General features: G+C 38.5%; 1 protein-coding gene across 1 annotated transcript in view; it reads right to left on the reverse strand.

The window, feature by feature from the left end:
• The window catches only part of LOC122799329 (oxysterol-binding protein 2-like), a 1,737,477-nt gene that overhangs the window by 228,326 nt on the left and 1,484,950 nt on the right, over positions 1-24,201 (reverse strand). Inside the window, exon 8 of the mRNA XM_044068308.1 lies at positions 12,301-12,421. Within this exon, the coding sequence (XP_043924243.1) occupies positions 12,301-12,421 (121 nt within the window). The remainder of the gene's footprint in view (positions 1-12,300; positions 12,422-24,201) is intronic.

Consider the following 24,201-nt stretch of genomic DNA (forward strand, 5'->3'; position numbering starts at 1 on the left):
GGACAAATTTGTGATTTCCCATCCACTCATCAAGGTTGCGCTTGAAGAGGGTCACTGAGGTACTCTGTTTAACATGTATGAGAAGTCTATTCCAGAGACAGGGCAGCCTCTGGGAGACAAACCTGTCTCTCCACCAGGTTTTGTTGAGGTTGCATATTAGATTCAGGCCTTTTGAGCTCATAATGCACAAGGAGTTAAGACTTATGGATATGGAGCATCTCTAGTAGGGCAGGGTTTGAGATTGCCTTGTAGGTGAGACAGATTACCTCTGAGCAATCTATATGATACCGAGTAGAATAATAGTTATTTCAGTCTGTTCACATAGGACAGGTGTTGGAGGCCACGGATTCTCTTTATGAGGTATTTCTGTGGCCTTTCCAGTTGGTGCAGATGATTGGAGAGGTGCACACCAAATGGGGTGTTATACTCAATTACTGGTCTAATGAGGGAGGAGTATAGAGAGGTAACAACCTCTTTTTTTCTGGATGCAATCCCTTTACTTATGAGATGAACCAAGTAAAAGGCTTTTCTGATCACTGCTGCTACATGATGGACAAATGTGAGAATGTTGCCAACCTGAGTATCCAGGGCTCTCACCAAAGGTTGTGTGCTTAGGGGGATGCCATTGATGTGTTAATCAGTATGGGCCGTGTTTTTGCCAAATGGTATGATGATAAATTTTTTTGCGTTTAACTTGAGGCCATGACTTTGGCACCAGTCATTAGTTGCTGTGAGACCCTCTTGCAGTATGTTAAAATCATTTGGGGAGTCAATGACAGCACCAACTTACAGTTGTCTGCAAACTTGGTCAGCCACACGCCTTTTGTCTTTGTTGAACCTCTGAGAAGTAGATGCCAAACAGTAGGGGTCCCAGGACAAATCCCTGGGGAACTCCACTAGTGACAGGTCTGCTATCTGAGGTGGAGGCACCTATTTTGACCTTGACGGTCCTGTCAGTGAGCCAGTTGCCCACCCACCTGATGAGATAGGGATTTATGCCAAGCTGTGCTAGCTTTTCGATGATGTTTCATTGGGGAATTATGTCAATGGCCTTGGCCAAGTCAAGGTAAGATGTATGTACTGACTTTTCCTCATCTAGGGCTTTGGTGACAGTCTCAAAGAAGTCAACCAGGCTCAACAGGCAAGATCTGCCCTTGGCAAATCCGAACTGCATGGGGTCAAGTGCTTGGAAATTGCCTATGTCCCTGTTTATGAGATCCATAATAATATGCACCATAGCTTTAAAAATCAGACTTGTCAAGCTAATAGGGCAATAGTTTCCAAGGTCAGTAGTGGCACCATCTTTGTGCAAGGGGATGACAATGGCAGTTCTCCACACTACTGGAATGAACCTGTACTTAGGATGTGGTTAAACAGGATGCTCAATGGCAAAGCTAGTTCTTGCTGGAGATGGTGCAGAATACAGCCTTGGATACTATCAGGTTCCATGGAAGCTGTGTTCTTTGCCTTGGATAGGGCCTTTAACACTTGATCTACAGAGATGTGAGGTGTGGGACAAGTATCGGGGATGTCAAAAGGGACTTTAAGAGGGGACAGGGGGTTGAAGTTTGCACTGAATCTATCTGCTAATAGGCTGGTTGATTCAACAGGATCAGTGTAAGTGATATTGTTAAGTACTAATTCGGAACAAACCTGGGCATTGCCATGGAGGTTCCTGACTTAACTGAAGAAGATTTTGTGGTTTCCCTTTGTTTTGAAGGCTAGTTTTGAATCATAACTGGCGTTAGAGGTTTTCACTAGTGATCTAATTTGCTTGTTGAGGCTAAGGAGGGAGTTTTTCCAATTTGGAATTTGTTCCTTTTTACCTTTGGACAACAGTTTCTTCCTTTTCTTGTAAAGCCTGCTGATAAGGTTTGTGTTTCTTTGAGAAGCAGGTTTTAGTTCTGTTGGGTATGTCTGAGCCCATGCAGTTGTACAGGTGCTTGTATACTGCATTGGCATACTGTTTAGCACAGTTGTCTGCATCCTCTGAGGGGGCAGTGGAGTGAAGCTACTGATACCCTCCCTTACGAGGTTGTAGTCAGATTTTGAAAAGTTTTTTTAGCTTAATTATGACTGGCGGGAGGTGGGTGGGATAGAAACTTCAAATGAGACAAAACCAATGATCTGATCTCACCAGGGAACAACATACTATGGGAGTGGTGCAGTGGTTGCCCATGTTGGTGAGAACCAAGTCCAAAATGTTATCTCCCCTTGTGGGGTACCATCATTTCCAAGCAATCTTCTCTTTTCCACCACTACAGTCACTTATCATACTCCTTAAGTCTGTTCTTCATCAATGTACTGGCTGCTTGTATGGGTAAGACTTCACAGAATGCTACCTCTAACCCCTTTGTCCTGGCTTTGCTTTGTCACTTTACCCATCTCCAATAGGTCATGTGTGCCTAAATTCACCATTATATCTACTATGAATCCCTAACCCCTTACTGACCACTTCTGTCACCTTCTCCCATATCTTACTAAGTCTTGAGCTCTGAGTCTAAATTCACTGTAACCTTATCTCCACTGTCTCCTATGCCAAGGCTCTTAATGCACTAAGTGACTAAATCTTCAATCATCAAAACCATTTTATCTTCCCTTCTGTTCTCTCCTGTCCTCTCCCCATACATTGGTTCTTACATCCTTCACTTACTACCCTGTCTCCATAACATTTTATCTGCTACCATTCTTCCTGCAGTTGTTTTAACTGTCTGCATTCACTGCCTCCCTCCTGTACTCTACTTATCAGCCATTTTAACAGTTCTGTATCATTCAGCCTCTGTCCTTAACCATCTGATCTGACTAACTGCCCCTCCCTGCCCACTTTCCTCCTGCTGGCTGGCCCCTGCACACCCACATCAGTCTCTCTTCTTCATCATGTGTCACTGCTATATTGACCTGCCCCTTCATTTTGGACTCCTTTTCTTTGTCCTCTGTTTTTTAGGTAGATCTCCCATTCTGTTCCTTCCCCTTATTTGTACTCCTCTTACAGCTCTACCTATGTCCTCTTGTCCTCTGTCTTTATCCCCTCCTTTTTACACCCTATTCTGTTACCTCCCTTTCCAATTCTCCTCTGCCTTTACATACCTTGCTAAGTACTCTCCTTCTTTTTCTTACTTTACGAGGCAACCTTTATCATCACCAGCTGACATAATCTCTCCCGAACTCTGTTATTCTCTTGCAGGTCTCACATCCTTTGCCACCCCAAAGTTCCGAGAGCCAAACTGCTGCCCCACATGTTGAGCACATATCCCACCTTTTGCTCTGTCTTCTTATCCCACTTGTTCTGTTCCTCTCATGCTGTCACATTCTTGGATTTGTTATTCTTTATTCTTTTCCTCTTTTTATCTCACACACACACACACACACACACACACACACATATATATATATATATATATATATATATATATATACACACACACACACACACACACACACACACACACACACACACACACATACACACACACACACACATATGGATGTACATCAAAATACTGAAGTACAAAAACATTGATCCAAAAGGATCGAAACAAAATATTGAAAAATAAAATCCCCACAAATTTCTGTTTTTGCTGGGGGGCAAGCCCCCCTGCACCTCAGTGTGACTTGTTAAGCAAATTCCACTGAAGTTGCAAGTCAATGAGGTCATTAAAAATATATCGCCTAAGAATTATCATGTTATATTTACTTTCCCCAAGGACAATGACAAAGTATGCCTCAGCATCTCAGCTCTGAGGTGATTTCATACATGTTTAAGAAACAATCAGTTAATACACAATTCTGTTCAAATACTATAAATGCAAAATAAATATTTAAATAAATATATACATAAACTTTTTTCTGCCTCAAACCTTTCAACAGAAGTTGTAATTAAATAATGAAAATAAACTGATTTTAGAAAATGTAAAAGGAAAAAGAAAATGAAATAATAAAAAAAAAAACAAGTAACTAAAGTTTTCTAATGTATCAGTGCACGATAAGGTTACCTCTTACCTTACACGTTTTTTCAAAAATTATACAGTTTGCTAAAATACTACGCTTAGTTCAGTACAAAAAGGTAACAGGCATAAATAAAATGCCTTATAATATGTTTCCAAATATTGTATAATGGCTACAAATCAGAAATAATCACTAACATAAGACATTTTATCCATTTAAACTAGTTATGGTCTTAACGTCAAAGTCAGTTTAACTACTTAAGAAGTTTGTGTAACATATTACTCTTCATTACTTTTCATTCAGACAAAAGTTGTGAGACCACTTGAAAATTAATAAATGCAACTGTTACACTGACCTGGATAATGACTATTAGTTCTCGCTAAGCTATAGCTCCTCACGCTTCTACATATATGCTCACTTTTACTGCAGTACTGTCTCTTAATAAACATATATACACATATGTGTGTATGGGAATGAGTGTACATGTGTGTATTTGTTCATATTCCCATTACAGCTTGAGGTAAAAAGGCCTTTTACCACAATGTGGTATTTTACGATTCAGAGACACATTAGCTGCAGTGAGGAAAGACCTCATTATGGGCTAATTTGCATGTGTCTGAATAGTGTTACGTACTATGAAGTACAGATCAGCACTTCCCAAGGTATGTAACAGTACTGCTGGCAGGCACATGCTTGCACACACAAATACATAGTAAAACACATAAATGTACACACCACTTACCCTACCTGCCTCTGTTGTCACACCTACAATATCTCTTTTTCCCTGCCCACAAAATTCAGAGATGATTACAGTCAAAACACAAAAAATCAACCATGAATGGTTGTCCCACGTTTAATAATCGACATATAAAACTAAGAGCTTTTACTCCTTGTATTTACTGGAACTTCATCAGAGTAATTATTTCTCAAAAGCCCTTGCATTTTATTTAACGTCATAAGATGGAAAGTGCCAGACTCAATACTAAATTAGTAATAATCATAAAAGGACTTAAAAAGTAATCACAATAAAATTAATTACCACCAGCAAAATCAGTCCTAGTATAATCACAATTAATATGCAAATAAAATCTAATCCAAATAGATCCAATGAAAATATGGCAATTAATACACATTATTTGAAAAAATAAATAAAAAAAAATAATAAAAAGGAATGTGTAAAAGTTCCTGCATTAATAAATAGTAGTCTTTCTTTTAAATATACTAATAATAGAAATACAGTCAATCAGCCCTAGGAAGGTACCAGCATTAAGTCTTAGCTGTCAGACTAATTCTCTATATTCTACACAAAATATCCAAATCCCCACCCTTTGAATGGTGTAACTTGTCAATAGCATAGAGTATACATTTCTTAAAATTCAAACAGACAATACTGTGTCTGTATAAGGCATTCATTGATCTACTTTTCTTAATATCGTAAAGGTATTCCCATAATCTTTCTTTCAACTTCTTGTTGGTCTTACCAATGTAAAATACTGGACAGGAAGTACATGTGGCCAAATACACCCCTCCTGTAGTGTCACAATTATATCTACTAGGACATACAAAACTTATTTCAAAACTGTCCACTGTCACATGTGGTCCATCATTTATACAACAGAATTTACATCTTCCACAGGACTTCATGCTGTTAAATGTTTCTACTTGTTTAAAATCCATGGGATTCCTCTCCAAAATACTTTTCAAACATGGCCCCTTGCTAAAAACTATCCTAGGGTGGGCACCAAACTTTTCACTCAATTCATCTGTAAATAAGGTAGCCCATGTATCCTCAATGGCACTAAATGTTTCACGCCCTCATGTAGAATCACTGTGAAAAGATTCACAACATCAATAGCAATAAAAATAACATTTTCATGGAAGGGGGTAATGGCCAACCTTTCCAATAACTGCTAAGAGTGTCTTTAAGTACTTGTGATTTATTGATCAGTAAAGATTTACATTTTATATCAATAAATATGGCCAGGGGTTCAGTTTTCATAACCCCTGTCAGACACAATAGGTCTAAATGGTGGATCAATACAACACTTGTGAATCTTCGGAATTCCAAAGACAGATGGAATTACAGGCTTAACAACTTTAACTAAGTCAAGTACATATGTATCCATAAAACCTTGGCACACTAAATCCATCAATAAAAATCAATTTTACCATAAGCAATATTAATTTCACACCTGGAAACTCTTCTGTACATAGATTAATAGGACAAAAGGTCTAACATTTTAATATAACAGTTGAAGCTATCCATTAAAACAACTCTCCTTCCCTTATCGGGCTTCATCACTCGAAAATTCCTGTTGTTCCTCAACTGATTTAAAAATTCCCTTTCATGGCATATAAGATTATCAGCCACCTAACACCTGTGTGACCGTATGTTTCTACATTATTCCTCACACACTCTTTCAACTACAGCCACCAAGGGGTTGGGGCAGGCCAAAACACTTTTTTCTTTGGTTTAAGGTCAAAGTGATGGGATATTTTCTCAGGGAAAAACAACCTTAAGTTTAAACTCCTATCAACAATTTTAGCTGTATTAAAATCTTAGAAATGTCCATTTTGAACTCAGGAAGAAAACTGAAGCCTTTTTTGAACAATGCCAAAAACAATCTGAAAAATTAAAACTAGACAAGTTGAATACTTTAAAACTATTCCGTTTTAAATGTCCATCATTATTATGCAAGTGACAGGAGCTGGTGAGCCAATCACCATTATTTATTTCCTCTTTCCCTGCATTTGCCCCAGTTCATACCCTGCTGGTAAGTTTCCTGACTCCTGTAAGAAATTGTCATAGTCTGGCAGGGGTCCAGGGGTTGCCATTTTGCAAACCTCTACTACCACCTCACCTGGGGATTGTCTAAAACAAGTGCAGAATACCCACTTTTTTCATTACATTCAAACTTACTACTTTTTAAAATTAGAACCAGTGTAACTGGTCATAATTAACATTTCCTCTCCCACTGTGGGGTCTATGGTCTCTTTTTCCCTTGCCCACATAATTCATGGATGATTACAGACAGTCCACAATGCCAAGCATTTCAGTTTCACACTTCATATCCTTCAGTAAATTCATACTAGGGCAAAGGCTTATGAGTTGGGAGGTATGCCTAATATTTCTCATCACTCCCACTTGTATATGATGATGTGCTGCAGGCTATGCATTATGCCTGTGCAGATACACATACATATGTAAACAAACACCTGCTGCACTAATGTATCATTTAGTGCAATGGGCTAATGTAGAGGTTTCTCATGCCAAGGATGCATAGTTCATTTCCCTTTCCCCCTATGCATTTTGTTTTAGATTTCTTATATCCTGAATTTTTCATTGCAACTATTCTGATTTGGATTCTATGATTTTATTATTTAACTATTCCTACATACCTAAATGTAAAGTCACATGTCTGATGTGCTCTAGATGTGAGCACATCTATACCTTGGAAATTATTTTTGCATATCCACTATGTACACAACATTTTGCCCAATCAGTTACGAAATCCAAAATATGACATATGCTTTAAGTTATTACATTAGGTGTAAATGTCAATAATCTGTACTACTGCTGTTGGCACAGACCAGGTTAAGGTCCATGGAGTGGGTGACTCTTGTCCCATTTGACTTGTAGATGTGCAGCATTTCCATTAGGATTGGATCCAAGATTGCTCTGTAGAACAGGCACAAGTCTCCTCTAAGTAGTCTGTATGCTACTGAGTACAGTGACATTGATTTCAGTCTGTCAATGTATGATGTGCTGGAGACTCTGAATTTTCTTGGTTAGAAATCTCTGAGCTCTCTCAAGTTGTTGCAGGTGCCTGGTAAGGTACATACCAAAAGGAGCATTGTATTCAATTATTGGCCTGACGAGGGTCACGTACAGGGGTGTTATGATCTATTTCACTCTTGAAGCAATGCCTTAGCTAATGAGGTGTACGACACAGAATGCCTTCCTTACCACAGTAGACACATGGTAGTCATAGTTTACGCTACAGTCAACTTGTGTTCCCAAGTCTCTCACTTCTGAGTTGTTTCTTAGGGTATTACTATTTATATCATAGTCTGCAAGGATATTGTTTTTACTGAAGGGGATGACAATGCATTTTTTTAGCACTGAGTTTGAGTCCATGGCTTTAGCACCAATCATTGGTTTGTGTAGTTCCTGCTGAGGTATACTGTCATTATTTGGGGATTCAATTATTACACCTAATTTGTAGTTTAGCAAACTTAGTCAGCCACAGCCCCTCTGTTTTGGCAAGAAGAGATATATTCCAAACAATAGGGGCCCAGCACTGACCCTTGTGGAACTCCACCGGTGACAAGTCTGCTGGTTGAGGTTACTATGAATGAGTGTGATCTGTCAGTGAGCCAGTTAGTGACCCACCTGATGACATAAGGGTTGATATTCAACTGGGAATGTTTATCAATGATGCCTGAATGTGGGATTGTGACGAAGGCCTTGGCTAAGTCAAGGAAGGCTGTATGCACAGATTTGCCTTTGCCTATGGCTCTGGTGATGTTTTTGAAGTCCACCAGGTTTAACAGGCATGACCTGCCTTTGACAAAACCAAACTGTGCCAGATCAAGGGTTTGGAGATCACCTATATCCTTATTTATAAGATCCATGATGATTTGTTCCATGGCCTTACACATAAGGCTGGTTAAGCTTATTGGTGTGCACTTCCCAGGGTCTGTCGCTGTACCCCCTTTATGAAGGGGGTTGATGGTTGGCGTTTTCCATTTAGCAGGGACAAAACCAGTAGTTGAAGAGCGTACCTAATGGAGTTGCTAACTCATGTTTTAGACCATTTAGAATGCAACCTGGGATGCCATCTGGTCCCATAAAGGCTGTGTTTTTAGCCTTGAAAGACAGCATTAATGATTTGCTCTTTGGAAATGCAAGGTGGAGGAGATGTAGAGGGAATGCTTTGCTTAAATGTTTGGAGAGGAGAGGGGGGTGAAATTTTCGTCAAATCTGTCAACTGATAGGTTAGCTATTTTTGCAGGATCAGTGTTTGTGATGCCATCCACAGCTAGTTCTGCACATGTCTGGGTCCTACCTTTTAAGTTACGGATATAGCTGAAGAATGCCTTATGGTTATCCTTAGCTATGGTTGCTAAATTTTTTTCGAAGTTGCCCCTAGAGGATTTTACAAGTTGCGTTATTTGTTCATTCAAGCAGAAGAGGATGTTCTTCCAGTGCTGGGACCTCTCTTTTTTATTCTTAAACAGCAGCTTCTTCCTCTTGTTGTATAACTTAGTAAAGCTAGATGTTCACCAGGAAGGCTTGTTTTTTCCTGAGGATCTTGTTTTGATCCTATCAGGTATAGCTCTGTCAATACATTTGTGTAAGTGTTTATATAGAGTATTTGTGTATACCTTAGTATAGTTGTCAATGCCATCTGTGGGAACAGGAGCTTGGAAATTATTTATGCTACCCCTTAGGAGGGTATAATTAGCTTTGATTTCATGTAAGAGGGGTTGAGGTGTTATAGCTACTTCAAATGTGACTGATTTGTGATCAGATGTAAACACTGAGGGTCCTATACTTGTGGTGGTGCAATGGTCACCCATGCTGGTGAGGACCAGGTCGAGAATATTTGAGCCCCTTGTGGGGTTGCATGCTATTTGTTTCCAGAGCATTAGTTTGTGTTTGTTTTTCGAAGGTCTCTGGTGTTTGGGCAGGTTTCTGGTGAGTACCTCTATATATGGTGGTTTATATGTTGAGTGCATAGTTTGCATTGGATGTATAGTATGTTAGCTGACAACCTGTTCAGTGTTACTGTTCTGTGCATGAGAGAGCAAGGATTCCAGATTTTTAGTGCAAATGCATCTCTAACAAATTGTACTTGGGTGACTTCGGAGTAGAGAGTTGCCAGTGTACAATGAGGCAGATGCTACACTGCCTCAGGATACCCATGTCAATGAGGCTGGTAGGAGAAATGGAGGGAAACTGAGCACCCATAATGCTACGTTAAATCCTGTTTTCACAGTGGGGAATGAAAATGGAGGGGTGTGTTATAACTGGGTGCTCTAAATGGGGTTTATACTAATGTCTATGGACATACCACATGTAACATCCAACTAGCAAAGCTACATTTTTTGAGCCACATGGTCTAATTAAAAGTTTATGAAGCTTTTCATTAAAAAATGGACCAAAAATAAAGAAGGGCAAACAGGAAAAGGCATCATGGCACTTAACTTGTCAAATGTTGCAATGTACATAGAAACATCAGCAAATCACTTTAAATGTGAGAAATAATGTGTAAAATAATATTTGAAAAATCTATAAATCTAGTCAACAAGCATCCAAAAATCAATGTCAAGCCAGCAGTCAATTCAAAATTCAAATGTTAAAAAACATGTAATAAAAACAAACAAAATGTACCCAAATTTATTTCAGTTGAAATTTAGTGAAACAGCCTCACAACATTCTATGGTCCTTCTCCTGCTTTTTTCTTCCTAACAGCATTTTCATTTGGACATTCCTGACCCCCCCTCCCCGCAGTTTGGAGAGAACCTTAGCCAGAATGCTACCCTTTCTGGTACAATCCTGCACTAGTTGGATGAATTCCTACAGCTTGCACTTCCTCTCCATCTTCAAGCTCAGAGTTTCCCTGTCTACTTCAGGCACATTTAGATTGCCAGCCTGTCTCTTCATACCCCACGTCTTTATTCTCTTTCCAATACTCTTCTCCAGCTACTAGATTTTCTGACAGCATTCTAAGGTTAGCCAGTGACTGCCTAAGATAGACAGCAGTATATTTAACTACAGCTAGATGGGTGTGTCCAGTGACATGATCTGTTCTTTAGATCCCTGGACTGTGTGACCAAATTTCCAGGTTTTTGGTTGTTCTACTAATCAGCTTAGACTATCTGATCAGAAGTCTGATTTCAAACTTCCACCCTTGATATCCAATTTCATATATCAAGCCCCTAGAACTTAAAGCTGTATGTCACACAGTTAATAAAAAGTTTGACATATTGTTGAGCTTGTAACCATTTATGATAAATGTATTTTCCTAGAAAAACATTTTTCTTGTAATAAAGTCTTCCAATAGGATTTCCAAACTCCAGTGTCAGTAGCACCTTCCATAATATTCTTCAAGAAAACTAACAATGGGGAAAATTACATACAGCCTACACTAAGTGTACACAACATGTACTCAAGAACATCCTTATCACATTTGTGTACTTTCTAGTCACTCAGAAAAATTGCATTAAGTGTACATGTAGTCTTCACTTTGTGGAAACATTTATGATTCCCTATCAATATTTAAAGCTGCAAGAATATCGATAGGAAAACTAAAATTAGAAGGAAGAAGGTGTGAGTTATGTCTGTGTTGCCTGTTCACTCAGAATGGTGTACACTTAGTGTAGGTGTTATTAAATCCTTGGAACGTTTTATTTTGTTTCAGAAAGACAGGATAATTGTATTAACTAGTCCCAGATTAAATCCAAAGGTAGCTAAACTTTACTCCTAAAACAGTTTTTGTTTTGAAAGTAAATCACATGATCCATTTGCCAAGTAAAATGCTGCTTCATTACTTGGATGTGAGAAGGCAGCTAAGATAACAAATATTTGGAACTCGTACCATCTTTCATAAAGGATAGAGTGTGGCATAAAATGTCCAAAACCTCATGAAATGGATAAAGAAATCCATTAAAGCAAACATTAAAGTGCAAAAAATTAGAATAATTCTCAGAGATGGTAGAAACTTCATGTGCAAATATGTAAGCAGAAGGCACAGCACTCCCAATACAGGACCAGAAGTACTTGCCTCCTTACATTAAATTAATTACTATTCATGTTTTTTTTTTCCTTTTCTTTTTCTATCTAATTTTAGTGTTTGGTCAAGGCAGTATAAAACTATATATTATGATGATTAACAGGGCTCTACCCCAGAATACAAATACAAATAAAATACCAGAACCCTTCAAAAGAATAATGATGTTACAGGCAGTAATGGCAGAACTGCTTAAATTTGATGTAGGATTTAACACCTGTGACAGGGGATGAGTGCCAGAATACTGACCTAAGTCAACAAAAATAGTGAAGTATTGCTTCAAGTTTAAAGCAAGTTAAGAATAAAACTGCTAACAGCTGATGGACAAACGAAAGTGCTGCCTACACACATTTAGAACTGAGACAAAGAGGCAGGAGTTTACAATCATTTGCACAGCTTGTTATTATTTCCTCCACTCTTTCTTCCACTGACTATTCCTATGACAACTCTGGTACTTCTTAGTTCTCCACCTTCTGAATGAAATTTATATTTCAGCTAACACATATACCCTGCTTATTACAAAGAAGGTAATTCTGGGATGACTCTTCCCTTTACTTACCTAGTGGCATTATAGAGAGATATTTCCCTCGAAATTTGCTGGCGATGGTGATTTCTTGCCACAGTGTCCAGCCTCGCTTGGAGATTACATGGTGCGCAGCGGCAGGAGGATGGTGACTCACCTAAGAAGTGAAACAAAATGAATCGGTCACAGCAAGTGGTGTAAAATCAGTATAAAATGTACAACATAAACAGAATCCACTAAGTGTAAAACACAGCAGTTAGCAATGTTCTTGTTTTCAGGACGAAAATGCTGCTTTCAAGAGAATAATATTCATCTATGCCTGCTAAAAATAATTACCAGTAATAAGTAGCTAAGTACTTGACAGAAATATTACCTTCAAGAGAACAATTATCAACATCACCACTAAAACACATAATTACTTTTTCTTTTAAGAGACACATTTCTGAACAGTTCTTTTCATAAAACTCATCACTGACTGCATTAAAAATACTTCATCAGAAATTATTATTATACAACCTGAATCATGCTTTTTACTGTACATTCAGCTACAGCTTCATATAAAGGCTTATAAATACTGTTTCTGAAACGAGGCCACTATAGCTAGTGCCAAGAAGTAACAATGACATACATTTGTCACTGGATAGCTTTTTTATATTGATTTATTCTAGAAGCTATGTAATATGCATGTCTGTGCCTGTCTACAACTCAGCAAGAGCTCACAACAAAAATACACAGATGTGAAAGTAAAGGACAGCAATTTAATGCATAAAAATGAGTCAATGAATCCCCTGAAAGGTAAAATCTCAGATCCTGCCTGCAGGTAATAATTTCTGTGTAATTCAAGTTGCCCAGGTTCATTCTCATGCTGATGTTCAATGACTTATAGCTTGACTTGTTCTCCACAGTTGAAAGCACCCCACTTATAAATCACTCTGCATTTTTTTTGCAATTAATCTTTTCTTTTTTTTTTAGTTTTATAAAAACTAAACTGTTCATAAATATACTTTTAAATATAATACATAAAATAACATTTAGCAATGCACTTAATTGCGTTTGCCACTGAAGAAGAAATAATCTATCTAAATGCTAATTACAATTTAGGACGTCTTTCTAATGGGGGACAAAGGCCAAAATCAGGGACAATATGTAAACAGTACTCTAATTCAATGAGAAAATAACAGACCATGTTTTACATCAACATCTGTTTTCTAAAGAATAAAATGGATGAAACTCTAATGTCTGGCATTATTGGGAACATAGAAATTAACAGTACAAGACAAGGGATCACAGGAACCATAGAATGTCCAACTATGTACAACTTTAAGTAAACAATTGAAAAGTTGTTGTCACCCTTTACAAGCACGTAACAAGTGTTCATCTTTCACACTGCGCAGGTTGGCAACCATGGTGTAAATTTGCGTCTATCATCTAAAAATTAAGTGGTTCTACTGTACTTCCTACATGGATTAGGTTTGTTCATTTGGGGCACTATACTTTTGTACTCTACATCACAAAAAGCAAATTGCTATGCTTATGCTGAGGAATGAACCTTAGAGTTCATGTACACAAAGCATGTGATCTATCACTGAACAATATTCCATTCCTTCAAATAAATAAAAGAGACAGTTAGTTTAACAAGTTCATAGGTAATTACTAGGCAAACAATCCAGAAGACCAATGAGGAGACAAGCCCAAGATCCCCAAAGTCTAAGTGACTTGTTGAAAGTCACAAGTAGGCAAATGGAAGTTGGGGGAATAAACACTGGACTACAGGAAGCAGCTTATTAATAGCTCACAGACTTACCCTCTATGCCAACCTAATTTTGACTGACTGTAATCCTCAGTGGTTTAGCTGAAAATCAAAACTTTTATGAGCGACAGACAAAAAATATGAAGCTTAATCAGGAACATTCCTCAAAATCAGGGTCAACCGAGAGGTGTGCCTGCACCCCATTTTAAAAGCAAACACGATTTATCTCACATCTTCTTGATCTACAAACAATAAATTGCTCTACAGCAGTCTGATTTAAATAACTGCCCAAAAAACCTTTAGTGAAATAACATTTCTTTGCATCGTCCTCAAAATTACTATTTAGTACTATCATGTAAGTTCCTCTTTTTTAAATCCTTTCATTTATTACTCAGAATTTGATTATCCACATTACATCCCCCAAGTTCTTCTAATATTAATATATATATATATATGTACAGTCTTTTTAACCTTTCTTTAATGTTAACTTTTACCCAAGGAATGCATTTTATGACTCTTCTACACAAGACCACTACGATTCTACTTTCTCTCTCTTTCATTTCCTATGTGGTCTCAATAGCAGTATAACATGAGGCCTTACAACAGACCTCTCCAGAGGAATAAGCACCTTCTCATTACTAGACTCAAATTCCCTAAGAATGCCCACATTTTATTAGCTTTCACAACTCTTTTTAAACGTTTTCATTGCAGTCCATACTTCCAGATCTTACGTTTGTGTCTAATATGTGGAATAATTAGCCAATGTACATTTATAGTCATGCAAAATGAACAGGAGGAAATAATACATTATGCAAATGATGGACACTATGCAGTCAGAGACTAAACAGTGGCAGCCATTTTCACGCAGTGACATCTAGATATAAGATATTATATTATATTTATATCTGAAGTAATCAGAGTAAGTATTTCACTGTGCCTTTCAGTGAACTCCCACAAAAACAGACACGTGACAGTAAGTAAATCATCAACATGTGCAAATACACACTTTATGTACACAAGTAAATAACTTTTCCCCCAGTTCAAACAGTAACAAAGAGAACAGTAAAAACTAAAATTGAAATCTACAAAAAAGGAAAGGAGGACAAAACAGACAGACGTTAAACATACTCCATAACATTTTAGAAAGTTCTGTTCATAATTCAAAATTTAGTACACCAACATATTCCACCAAAGGTAAAGAACGCATTAATTATAAGATGGACAATTACAATATCCAAAACAGTCATAATATTCTGTAATGATGCTGTAATTGGTATAAATGTACAGGGCATCATACAATGGAAATGTAGTTGCACAATAATTCAACGTTCATACGTCATGATTCACCGAGTATGCAAATGGAAATATTTGCTCAGCTGTCCACTGCTTTTTCCCCTGTGCCCCACCTACCTCCCAGATTGGCACCTTCTCTTTGTTCTTCTTTGTGAAAGCAGAACCAAAGTACTAATTTAATGTCTCTGTTTTTCACAGTCTTCTGTGACTTCCTCCCATCTCTGTTCATCCTGGCCAGACTTACTTCTTCCCTTCTCTTTTCTGCTACACACTGATGAAGCCCTTGCTTCACTTTCTAACTCATTTTGCCAGTTCCACTTCAATGTGTCCCACTGTTGCAATCACCATCTTTATTGCCATTCTACTAGCTTCCTTTGAATATGCATCCTCCATCTCTTCAATTTCATGCATTTCCTGTCTATTGCTCTATCTGCTACCATGGGAACCTCATACTTTTGCTTTCCTACCTTTTCCTCAAATGGATCCGCTATGATTGGTTGAGGCTAACTGCCTCATAAAACAATTCCTCAGAAAAATACACAAAACTGACAACCATTGCGTATGAATTCTAGAGACTAATATATTCATGGTTGTACAGCTATTAAGCAAATGTTTAACAATCTAAAACAAAAAAGTAATATTTGTAGGAGGCAGCTTCCCTGCATCTTGTCTTACTTTATTACACCCAGTCTACATCTACCATACCTCAAAAAAGGGAGATCATTAACAGAAAATAAAAACATGTCTTGCTCTTTCCCTGGTGGGCCGCAAGCTCCATAAATGTGAAAAAAAATGAAAAAGCACCACACTCTTCATGCACCAACAAGCTACTCCTGTATGGAGAGAGCAACAGCACACAAACAACTGTCACTGTCAGAAGTTATACTGGAGCTACTGCCATTTAAGTAAACTCATTCCAGCCAACTGACTGAAAGCTTTCTAAAATGCTTAATCACAGTAAGAGTACACTAGAAACCTGTATTTCCATACCTTGTGATACCTCTCAACTGTCCAGATTTTTACAGAAACTCCAGATTTTCCCTTCACATTTTTGGTCTGCTCCTCACAAAATGCACACTTTTCTGGCTAATTACTGAAGACTGAAGTAACTAAATAATAACATATATTTGAGTTTCAGACTTCACATCCTTCAGAAAATGTATGCTAACCCAAATCCTGTTATTCTAACACATTTCTGAATTTATAAGGGCAATATTTAAAGTTTGTCCCTATTTTTGGGCCCTTGTCCCTCCATTATTTTAGACTTTTGTCCAGATTTCTTGCTCTAAGAGGTTGAGAGGTATGTTTACCCGTTAAGTTTGCTCCCTGTCTCCTATTCTAGATTTTTTTTTTGAAAGCACAGCTTTATTACATTCATCTTAAAATAACACTACAACAACTCAAAACTCATAAAATCAAATAACATATGTAAGAGTACAATTCAATGTATGACCAGTGCAGTCAATTGGTAATAATGCTGAATAATTTTCTTTCCATGTGTTTAAATATGAGCACATCCTTTTAATATGTTAATAAAACAACAACAACATATAAACAAAACAAACAGCAAGCAACAATTCTTACACTGGGCCTTCATTAGTCATTAACATACAAAATGCTCTGTATAAAGAAAAAAATCTGCCTGGCTGTTGTTAAACAAAGGGTGATCCAATACTACTACCACCTAGGAACACAATTTGTGAGAGATGCAATTACATTATGAACCTAGAGACTATGTTCTCTCCCTCACAAGCCAGCATATGTGGCACTGAGAAGGTTGTTAACACAAACACCATGCCTCAAACACCACCCACAAATACACAACACACACCCACATATGCGGAGGTCCTCAACAAAAACATACCCAAACAAAAGAGATCTCTGAGGCAAAAACACAAGCAAACTCCACAGCCCACCACACCACACACCACACATAGTCCACACATTTGTGTCTCACAGCCACTAAGACCTAACCATAAACCCACCATATTAGTCATAGGAGACTCCATTGTAAGACACACACATGTGCCCCTCACCAGGCTGGATAAGGAGAAAATCACAAATAGTAGTTTGTCAGGTGCCAGAATCTGCCATATCATACATGCACTCAAGTCTCTCAACAACAGGTACTGTTATGACTGTCATAGTCCATGTTGGCGTGAATGACTTGAAACTTACCTCCCTGGACTATTTGAAGAGAGACATGGTCGAGCTTGGTGAATATGTGTCCAAGGCAGTTATGTCCCTAGCTTTAAGCAGCATTCTACCATTACCTGGAATGATGCCTCAATGCAAACAGAAAAAGATTAACTCTAACAATTGGCTTAGTTTCTGGTGTCATTCCAAAGGGATCCAGTACCTGACAGCCTGGGAAGAAATGATCAACAGACCAGTCTCCCTTGGGCGTCTGGCAAAGGCTCTTGCCTCCCTCATAATGCCTTCTTTAGGCAATACCATGAGGACAAAACTACCAACATGAAAATTTCATCAAAATGCAAATTAAAGGCCATGCTGCTAAACGCTGTAAGTCTAAACATGAAAGTGCACTAATTGCAAGCATTCTTAACCCTGGAAAATGCTGACAATTGTGCAGACACAGAAACCTGGTTCAAAGCTGCTGAAAACACCCAAGCCATACCAGGTTACTCATCCTATCATACATTTAGATCCCAAACCGTGGGCAGCAAAGCAAAAGGAAGTCAAGTTTCAATATATCTTAAAGACGTACACACCTCTAGGCTAATCAAACAGTATGATGCACAGGAGACACTCCAGTTGCAATTAACCATTGACAATACCCCTACTCAAATCTTAGCGAGCTACAGGGCCCCAACTTTGACTCAAGATGCCCACTCCACCTATCGTGACCTCTTAAAATCTGTCAAGATTCAACCCTTTACCCTCATCCTGGGCGACTTTAACTATCTAACCATAGACTGGAAGAACTACTCATGCCAAAACACAAATGCCCAGAGATTCCTTGATTTCGTCAATGCAAATGTCCTACACCAGCTGGTCAACACCCCTACAAGAGGTAATAATATCTTGCACTTGGGATTAACCAACATGAGTAACCACTGCAGCACCCCTACAGTGTCATCCTCCCTGGTAAGATCCGACCACAAAGCAGTCACTTTCGAATTCACCATCTCCCCTGACCCCCGTAGCTAGGATCAAACAAAAAAACTTCTCCAAAGCTTATTACAACCTCTTGAGGGAAGGTATAAGCTTCACAGGCCCCTCCTCCTCTGTAGGAACTGGCACAAATATCCAAACCTACAACAGAGTACTATACGAGCATTTATATAGCTGCATGGAATCAGGAATACCCGACAGGAAAAAATCCTCCTCCTCAAGGAAGAGTAAACCTGTCTGGTGGACATCTGCAATAAATAAACTTTATAATAAAAGGAAAAAAATGCTGTTCAGGACCAAGAAGGAGCAGGTGCCTAATTGGAAGCAACCTCTCCTTAGCCTGAACAAACAAATAAGAGCACTAGTGAAATCCTCCAAAGCAAACTTCGAGTTCAAACTAGCCACCTCTACTAAAGACAATCATAAAGCCTTCTTCACATATGTCCTCAATCTCAAAGGAGGCACTCAAATCTGCTCAGAACTGGTGGTCAAGGACACCACATATACAAATGCTGTAGACATAACCAACCTGCTGGCAGACAGGTTCAGCGAAAACTTCACCCCTCTGTCCTCCATCAGTAAATCAGGATGTCCTCAGCACCTGCTCCCTCCCCTTATCTCTAGGGAGCAAGTCATCACTGCCCACTCAAAGGCAAAAAATACAGCCTCCATGGGACCCGATAACATCCCAGGCTGCATCCTTCATGAACTCAGGCAGGAACTTGCAGCATCATTAGGCACCCTATTCAACCAAATGCTGAGTACCAGCTTCATCCCAGCTGAGTGGGGGACAGCCACTGTCATCCCTCTGCACAAAGGTGGAGCATCCACCGATACAGGAAATTATAGACCCATCAGCCTAACTAGCCTGATCAGCAAGGCCATGGAACGGATTATCACGGACCTCATTAACAAAGGACATTGGCAACCTCCAAACACTCGATCCCATGCAGTTTGGTTTCATCAAGGGGAGGTCATGCCTGTTAAACCTGGTCAAATTTTTTGAGACAGTCACCAAAGCCATGGACGAGGGGAAGATAGTGCACACCACCTACGCTGACCTGGCCAAAGCCTTCAATACTATTCCCCACTCGGGTATAATAGATAAACTCTCTCAACTAGGCATCAATCCACACATTACCAGAAGAGTACCAAACTGGCTCATTGATAGAACCCACGTAGTCAAAATAGGGGAAGCCACCTCAAGCAGTAGACCCGTAATGAGCAGTGTATCCCAGGGATCGGTCTTGAGGCCTCTGTTGTTTAGGATATACTTTTCTGAGGTGCAGGTCAAAACCAGTGGGCTATGACTGACCAAGTTGGCAGATGACTGCAAGCTGGGTGCTGTCATCAATTCCCCTAGTGATGTGGACATCCTCCAAAAGGGTCACGCCCAAACAAATGACTGGTGCCAGAAACATGGCCTCAAACTGAATGTCACAAAATGCATAATCATCCCCTTTGGGGTGAATGACAACCTCAATATTATCACATTGATAACAAGGTCCTAAGCCCGCAATTAGTTGTGATTGACAGCAACCTGACTTTTGACCACCATATTGCCTCTGTTGTACAGAAGGCTTTCTACATGGCCCACCTCATTAGGAAGGGTATCTCATCCAGGTACAAGGAGGTCATAACATCCCTTATCCATTCCTCCCTTATAAGACCCATTACTGAGTACAACACCCCTTTCAGCATGTACCTCACAAAGCACATGCAGCAGTTTGAGAGATGACCAGGAGAATCCAGGGCCTCAAACATCTACCCTACACAGATAGACTAAAAGCCCTGTCTCTACTCAGTCTCATACAGACTCCTCAGAGGTGAGCTCTGTCTGGAATACAAAGCAATCTCAGACTCAGTTTTGATGGGACTGCTGCATATCCACAAGTTAAGCTCCACTTGAGTAACCCACACGTGCGACCTCAACCTGGTCTGCGACATCAATAGGACTTGCTGGCAGGACAGATCTGTGTCCCAGAGACTCTCACTTCTGTGGAACAGACTCCCTCTCCACATCATGTAGAGCACCTCATTATCCCTTTTTAAGCGCAACCTGGGATAACTGGATGGGGAACAGAATATACACCCCTGGGATTCCACCTGTGTCCCTGTTGGACAGGGACATCGGGTGCTGATGTATCAGAACATGGGCTAAATCCTTGTCTAGGCTTGTAAAAGCCTCAGGGCCAATAGCCTAGTAACTTCCTATGATCCTATGATCTTAATACTTGTTTTAACCAAACTAAATCCTCCCTCTAACACCCTAGTCCAGACAAATTAACTCGAACCTTTCTCAAACCTTCACATAAGTTAACTTTTCAATTGTAACCCAATATGTCTTCCATGGTAGCCAGCTTGCCACATGCTTCTCCCACAAAATTTACTTTGCATTGCAAACCTATTGTATTTATTATTTTTATATCATCCTTAACTGCTGAAATTGACTTTAGTTTCAGTCTTTGTGCAATCATTTTCATTTATATGTGACCAAAATATATGCTTCCACATTCCTAGTGTCCCGTCTTCTCTTTTTCAGCAGTGGTAATCCACATTAAAAACATCCTTCTTAATTTCTGTGGAATGTAAAAACATTTGTGTAAACATTTCCATGAAAACATTCTAAATCTTCATGAATTTGTGGGACATCTGGGTAGGAAACAAATCCGTCTCCACAAAGACTCAGCTATGTCAACTTCTATTACTGTATTCCTGTCCTAGGTTTCTCCATACCCTCTTTATTCAAATCCTTCACAGTCTTATATGACCTAATTACATTCATTTAGTTAATGGTGTATTATCCCTTTGTTTCTAGCAGTATGGATACAGTCTTAGAGGAGTGACTTCCAATACTTTAAACAATCCATATGCATTTCTACGCCAAGCAAGCTTTCATTTTTCATCTGCAAATAATTTTGCAAGGCACATTTCTATTTTACCCTCGCTATGGTAACCCATTAACATCAAGCATTAATTAACTATACCCAGTAAATCATGTACAGAGAAACTAGAAACTGCCAAAGGTGCACCAGACAGAATAAAATTAAATAGGCGTAGATAAAACTTCCTGGTGAACCACCACAGCTAAAAACTTTGTTTATTTAAAATAGAGACAGAACATGAAAGACTTCCAACAAAAGAGAGCTCTAAATGATTAGCGCTTTCAGTAAATCACTCCAGTCATTCTTTCCATGCCCTGCACCATTTCAGTCTATTTCCTCTGAAACACAGTGGATACCAGAAAAGACATCCAGCGATTTGCATCCTCCTTTATAAATAAATTATGTAACATTTCCTTTTCTTGCTTCATAACATAAGGTTGTTCAACCCATTGTAAACAGTATACTCAAAAGGCATGTCTATCAAACCCAGTCTCATTTACCATGACTAACCTCACTATTTTTTTCATCAAGAATCATCATCATCTCAAACAGAAAAGAAATACATTATCTTTAATTCTACAGCTTCATAATATAACTGTGGATCAGAAACATTGTACTATCCACCTCACACTATACTATCCACTATTTTTTTCATCTGGAATCATGATCTCAAACAAAAAAGAAATACATTATCTTTAATTCTACAACTTCATAATATAACTGTGGGTCAGAAGCATTATACTATCCACCTCATTTGGAAGTATCAGTCATTCTTGGCTTACCCCATCCCAAAATTTAATCTCATATAACATTTTAACCACTTTCAGAAAGTTCATAGGAATACTGGAAAAGCCTAAAGTTCATACAACAACAGGAGTAGTACTAACAAATGGTCCTAGGTCCAATTTACCATTTTACATCTATGGAAGTCATCCTTTAACCTTGTCTTCAGGTCTCCATGTTTTATTAACAGACCTTTCCAAAGTACTCCCTTACAAATTCCCTAGCACTTTGCATATTCTGCCTATCATATGCATGAATAACTATTGATTCATTCCTAACAAATGGACAGAATATATCCATATGTGTTTGTTTTTGGCTTATTAACCTTGTGACCTGACAATGTACATAACATTCATCTGAAGCAAAGGGTCAGTATCTTCTTCAAGATCAGTTATGCAACTAAAAACATTGTCTGCAAACACCAATGATTTACATAATCATCTGCAAACACCACTGATTTGGAGCAGCTGCTCCTATCTGTAGTGTTTGCTGTGAGTTAAAAGAGTATGGGGTTGAAAATGCAATTATTCTGTTTCTTGAGTGTTAATAATAATGAAGCACAAAGTCTGGAAATGTGACACTGGTTCAAAAGAGATGATAAGAAGCAACCATATACAATATTAACTTGGCAAATGTGTGTGTGTGTGTGTGTGTGTGTGTGTGTGTGTGTGTGTGTGTGTGTGTGTGTGTGTGTGAGTGTGTGTGTGTGTGTGTAAGATGCAGAGTGGAAACACATTCAAAAGAACTGTCACATACAGTATCTGAGAGTAATGAGGTTTTATCAGAATGTCTGCTTTGTCAGCATTAACAAGGAATGTAAATGGTTTTACAAGTATAGACCAAAAGTAAAGAATATTGAATTTAACAAGTGTTAATACATATAGCAGTGTTACAAGAGACATGAGTGTGCCAATATGACAAAGAAAGATTTTAAAAAGGGTTCTTTCAAAGGAATATCAGGGACAAATGTAAAGGGGGATAATAATATTGACTATAAGATGGTTCCTGTAGTGACAGAAGAGGAAAAAAGAAGACCAATATTTATGGTGGCTAGGGGGCATTGGCAGGGGAGGAAGATTATGCTGTTATATATTTATATTTATAAGTAGAACTACTTTTACAGATCTTAGGAGAATTTTGGGAGAAATACCACGCTTTCAACAGAAAACATTACTTATTGTTAGAGAATGAAATTAGATTGCAATAATTAGGATGTAATGGGGGACCAAGAATGGAAAATGTAACAAGAGAGGGTAGATTTATGAACAATATGCTACAAAACGGAAATGTCTTTTTCTTGGATTTATCAAGGACAAAATAACATAATTTGCAAATACAGGTAGCTCTTCTTAATTATCATGCCATTTATAGCTTTGAATTTGTGATTCCATTGGTGTTGTGGAACATTTTGGGACAGATTTACGTCTTTTGTGATATAAAATAAATGAAGATAAAAGAATTATGTCTTACCATAACTTTCCATCTGTGTTATTGATCTTCACTAATCCTTGACAGATGCTGTCAATCTTCACACAATCTTTGACTGTGGGACAGAGTCCCTAGCTACCTGAATCTTGGGAGATCTAATAGAAGAATATTCCTGAGCACCATCGAGCCAAATGATGAGAGACCTCATCCAGTTTGTAATGAGTAATAAAGATATGAGGAGATGCCCAACTTACTGCTGCACAAATATCTAAAGAAGCTCTGGCATGAAAAACTGCAGATGCTGCTATAACTCTCATTGAAGGTGCTTTTACAGGTCCTGGTGGGTGGAGTCCCTTTCTGTTGTAAACAAAGGTGATACAGTCCTTAAGCCATTTCACCAAGGTAATTTTAGATACTGGACTGCCTAAAGAGACTGAAGAAAAAGCAATAAATAGCTGGTCAGATCTTCTAATATCCTTTGTTCTGTGAAGGTAGACACATAATTGTCTGTGTACATCTAGTAAGTGTAGACAGTGTTCCCCTTTGTTGGAAAAGTTGGGAAAGAAGACTGGGAGATGTAAAGTCTGATTGATATTTAACTCAGAAACAATCTTTGGTAAAAAGGAAGGACTTGTCTGGAGGGAGATCCTGTCCTTATGAAAT

Source organism: Protopterus annectens, chromosome 4.part0 (assembly GCF_019279795.1).
Source record: "Protopterus annectens isolate FY-2018-M chromosome 4.part0, PAN1.0, whole genome shotgun sequence".
Classification (NCBI taxonomy): Eukaryota; Metazoa; Chordata; order Ceratodontiformes; family Protopteridae; genus Protopterus; species Protopterus annectens.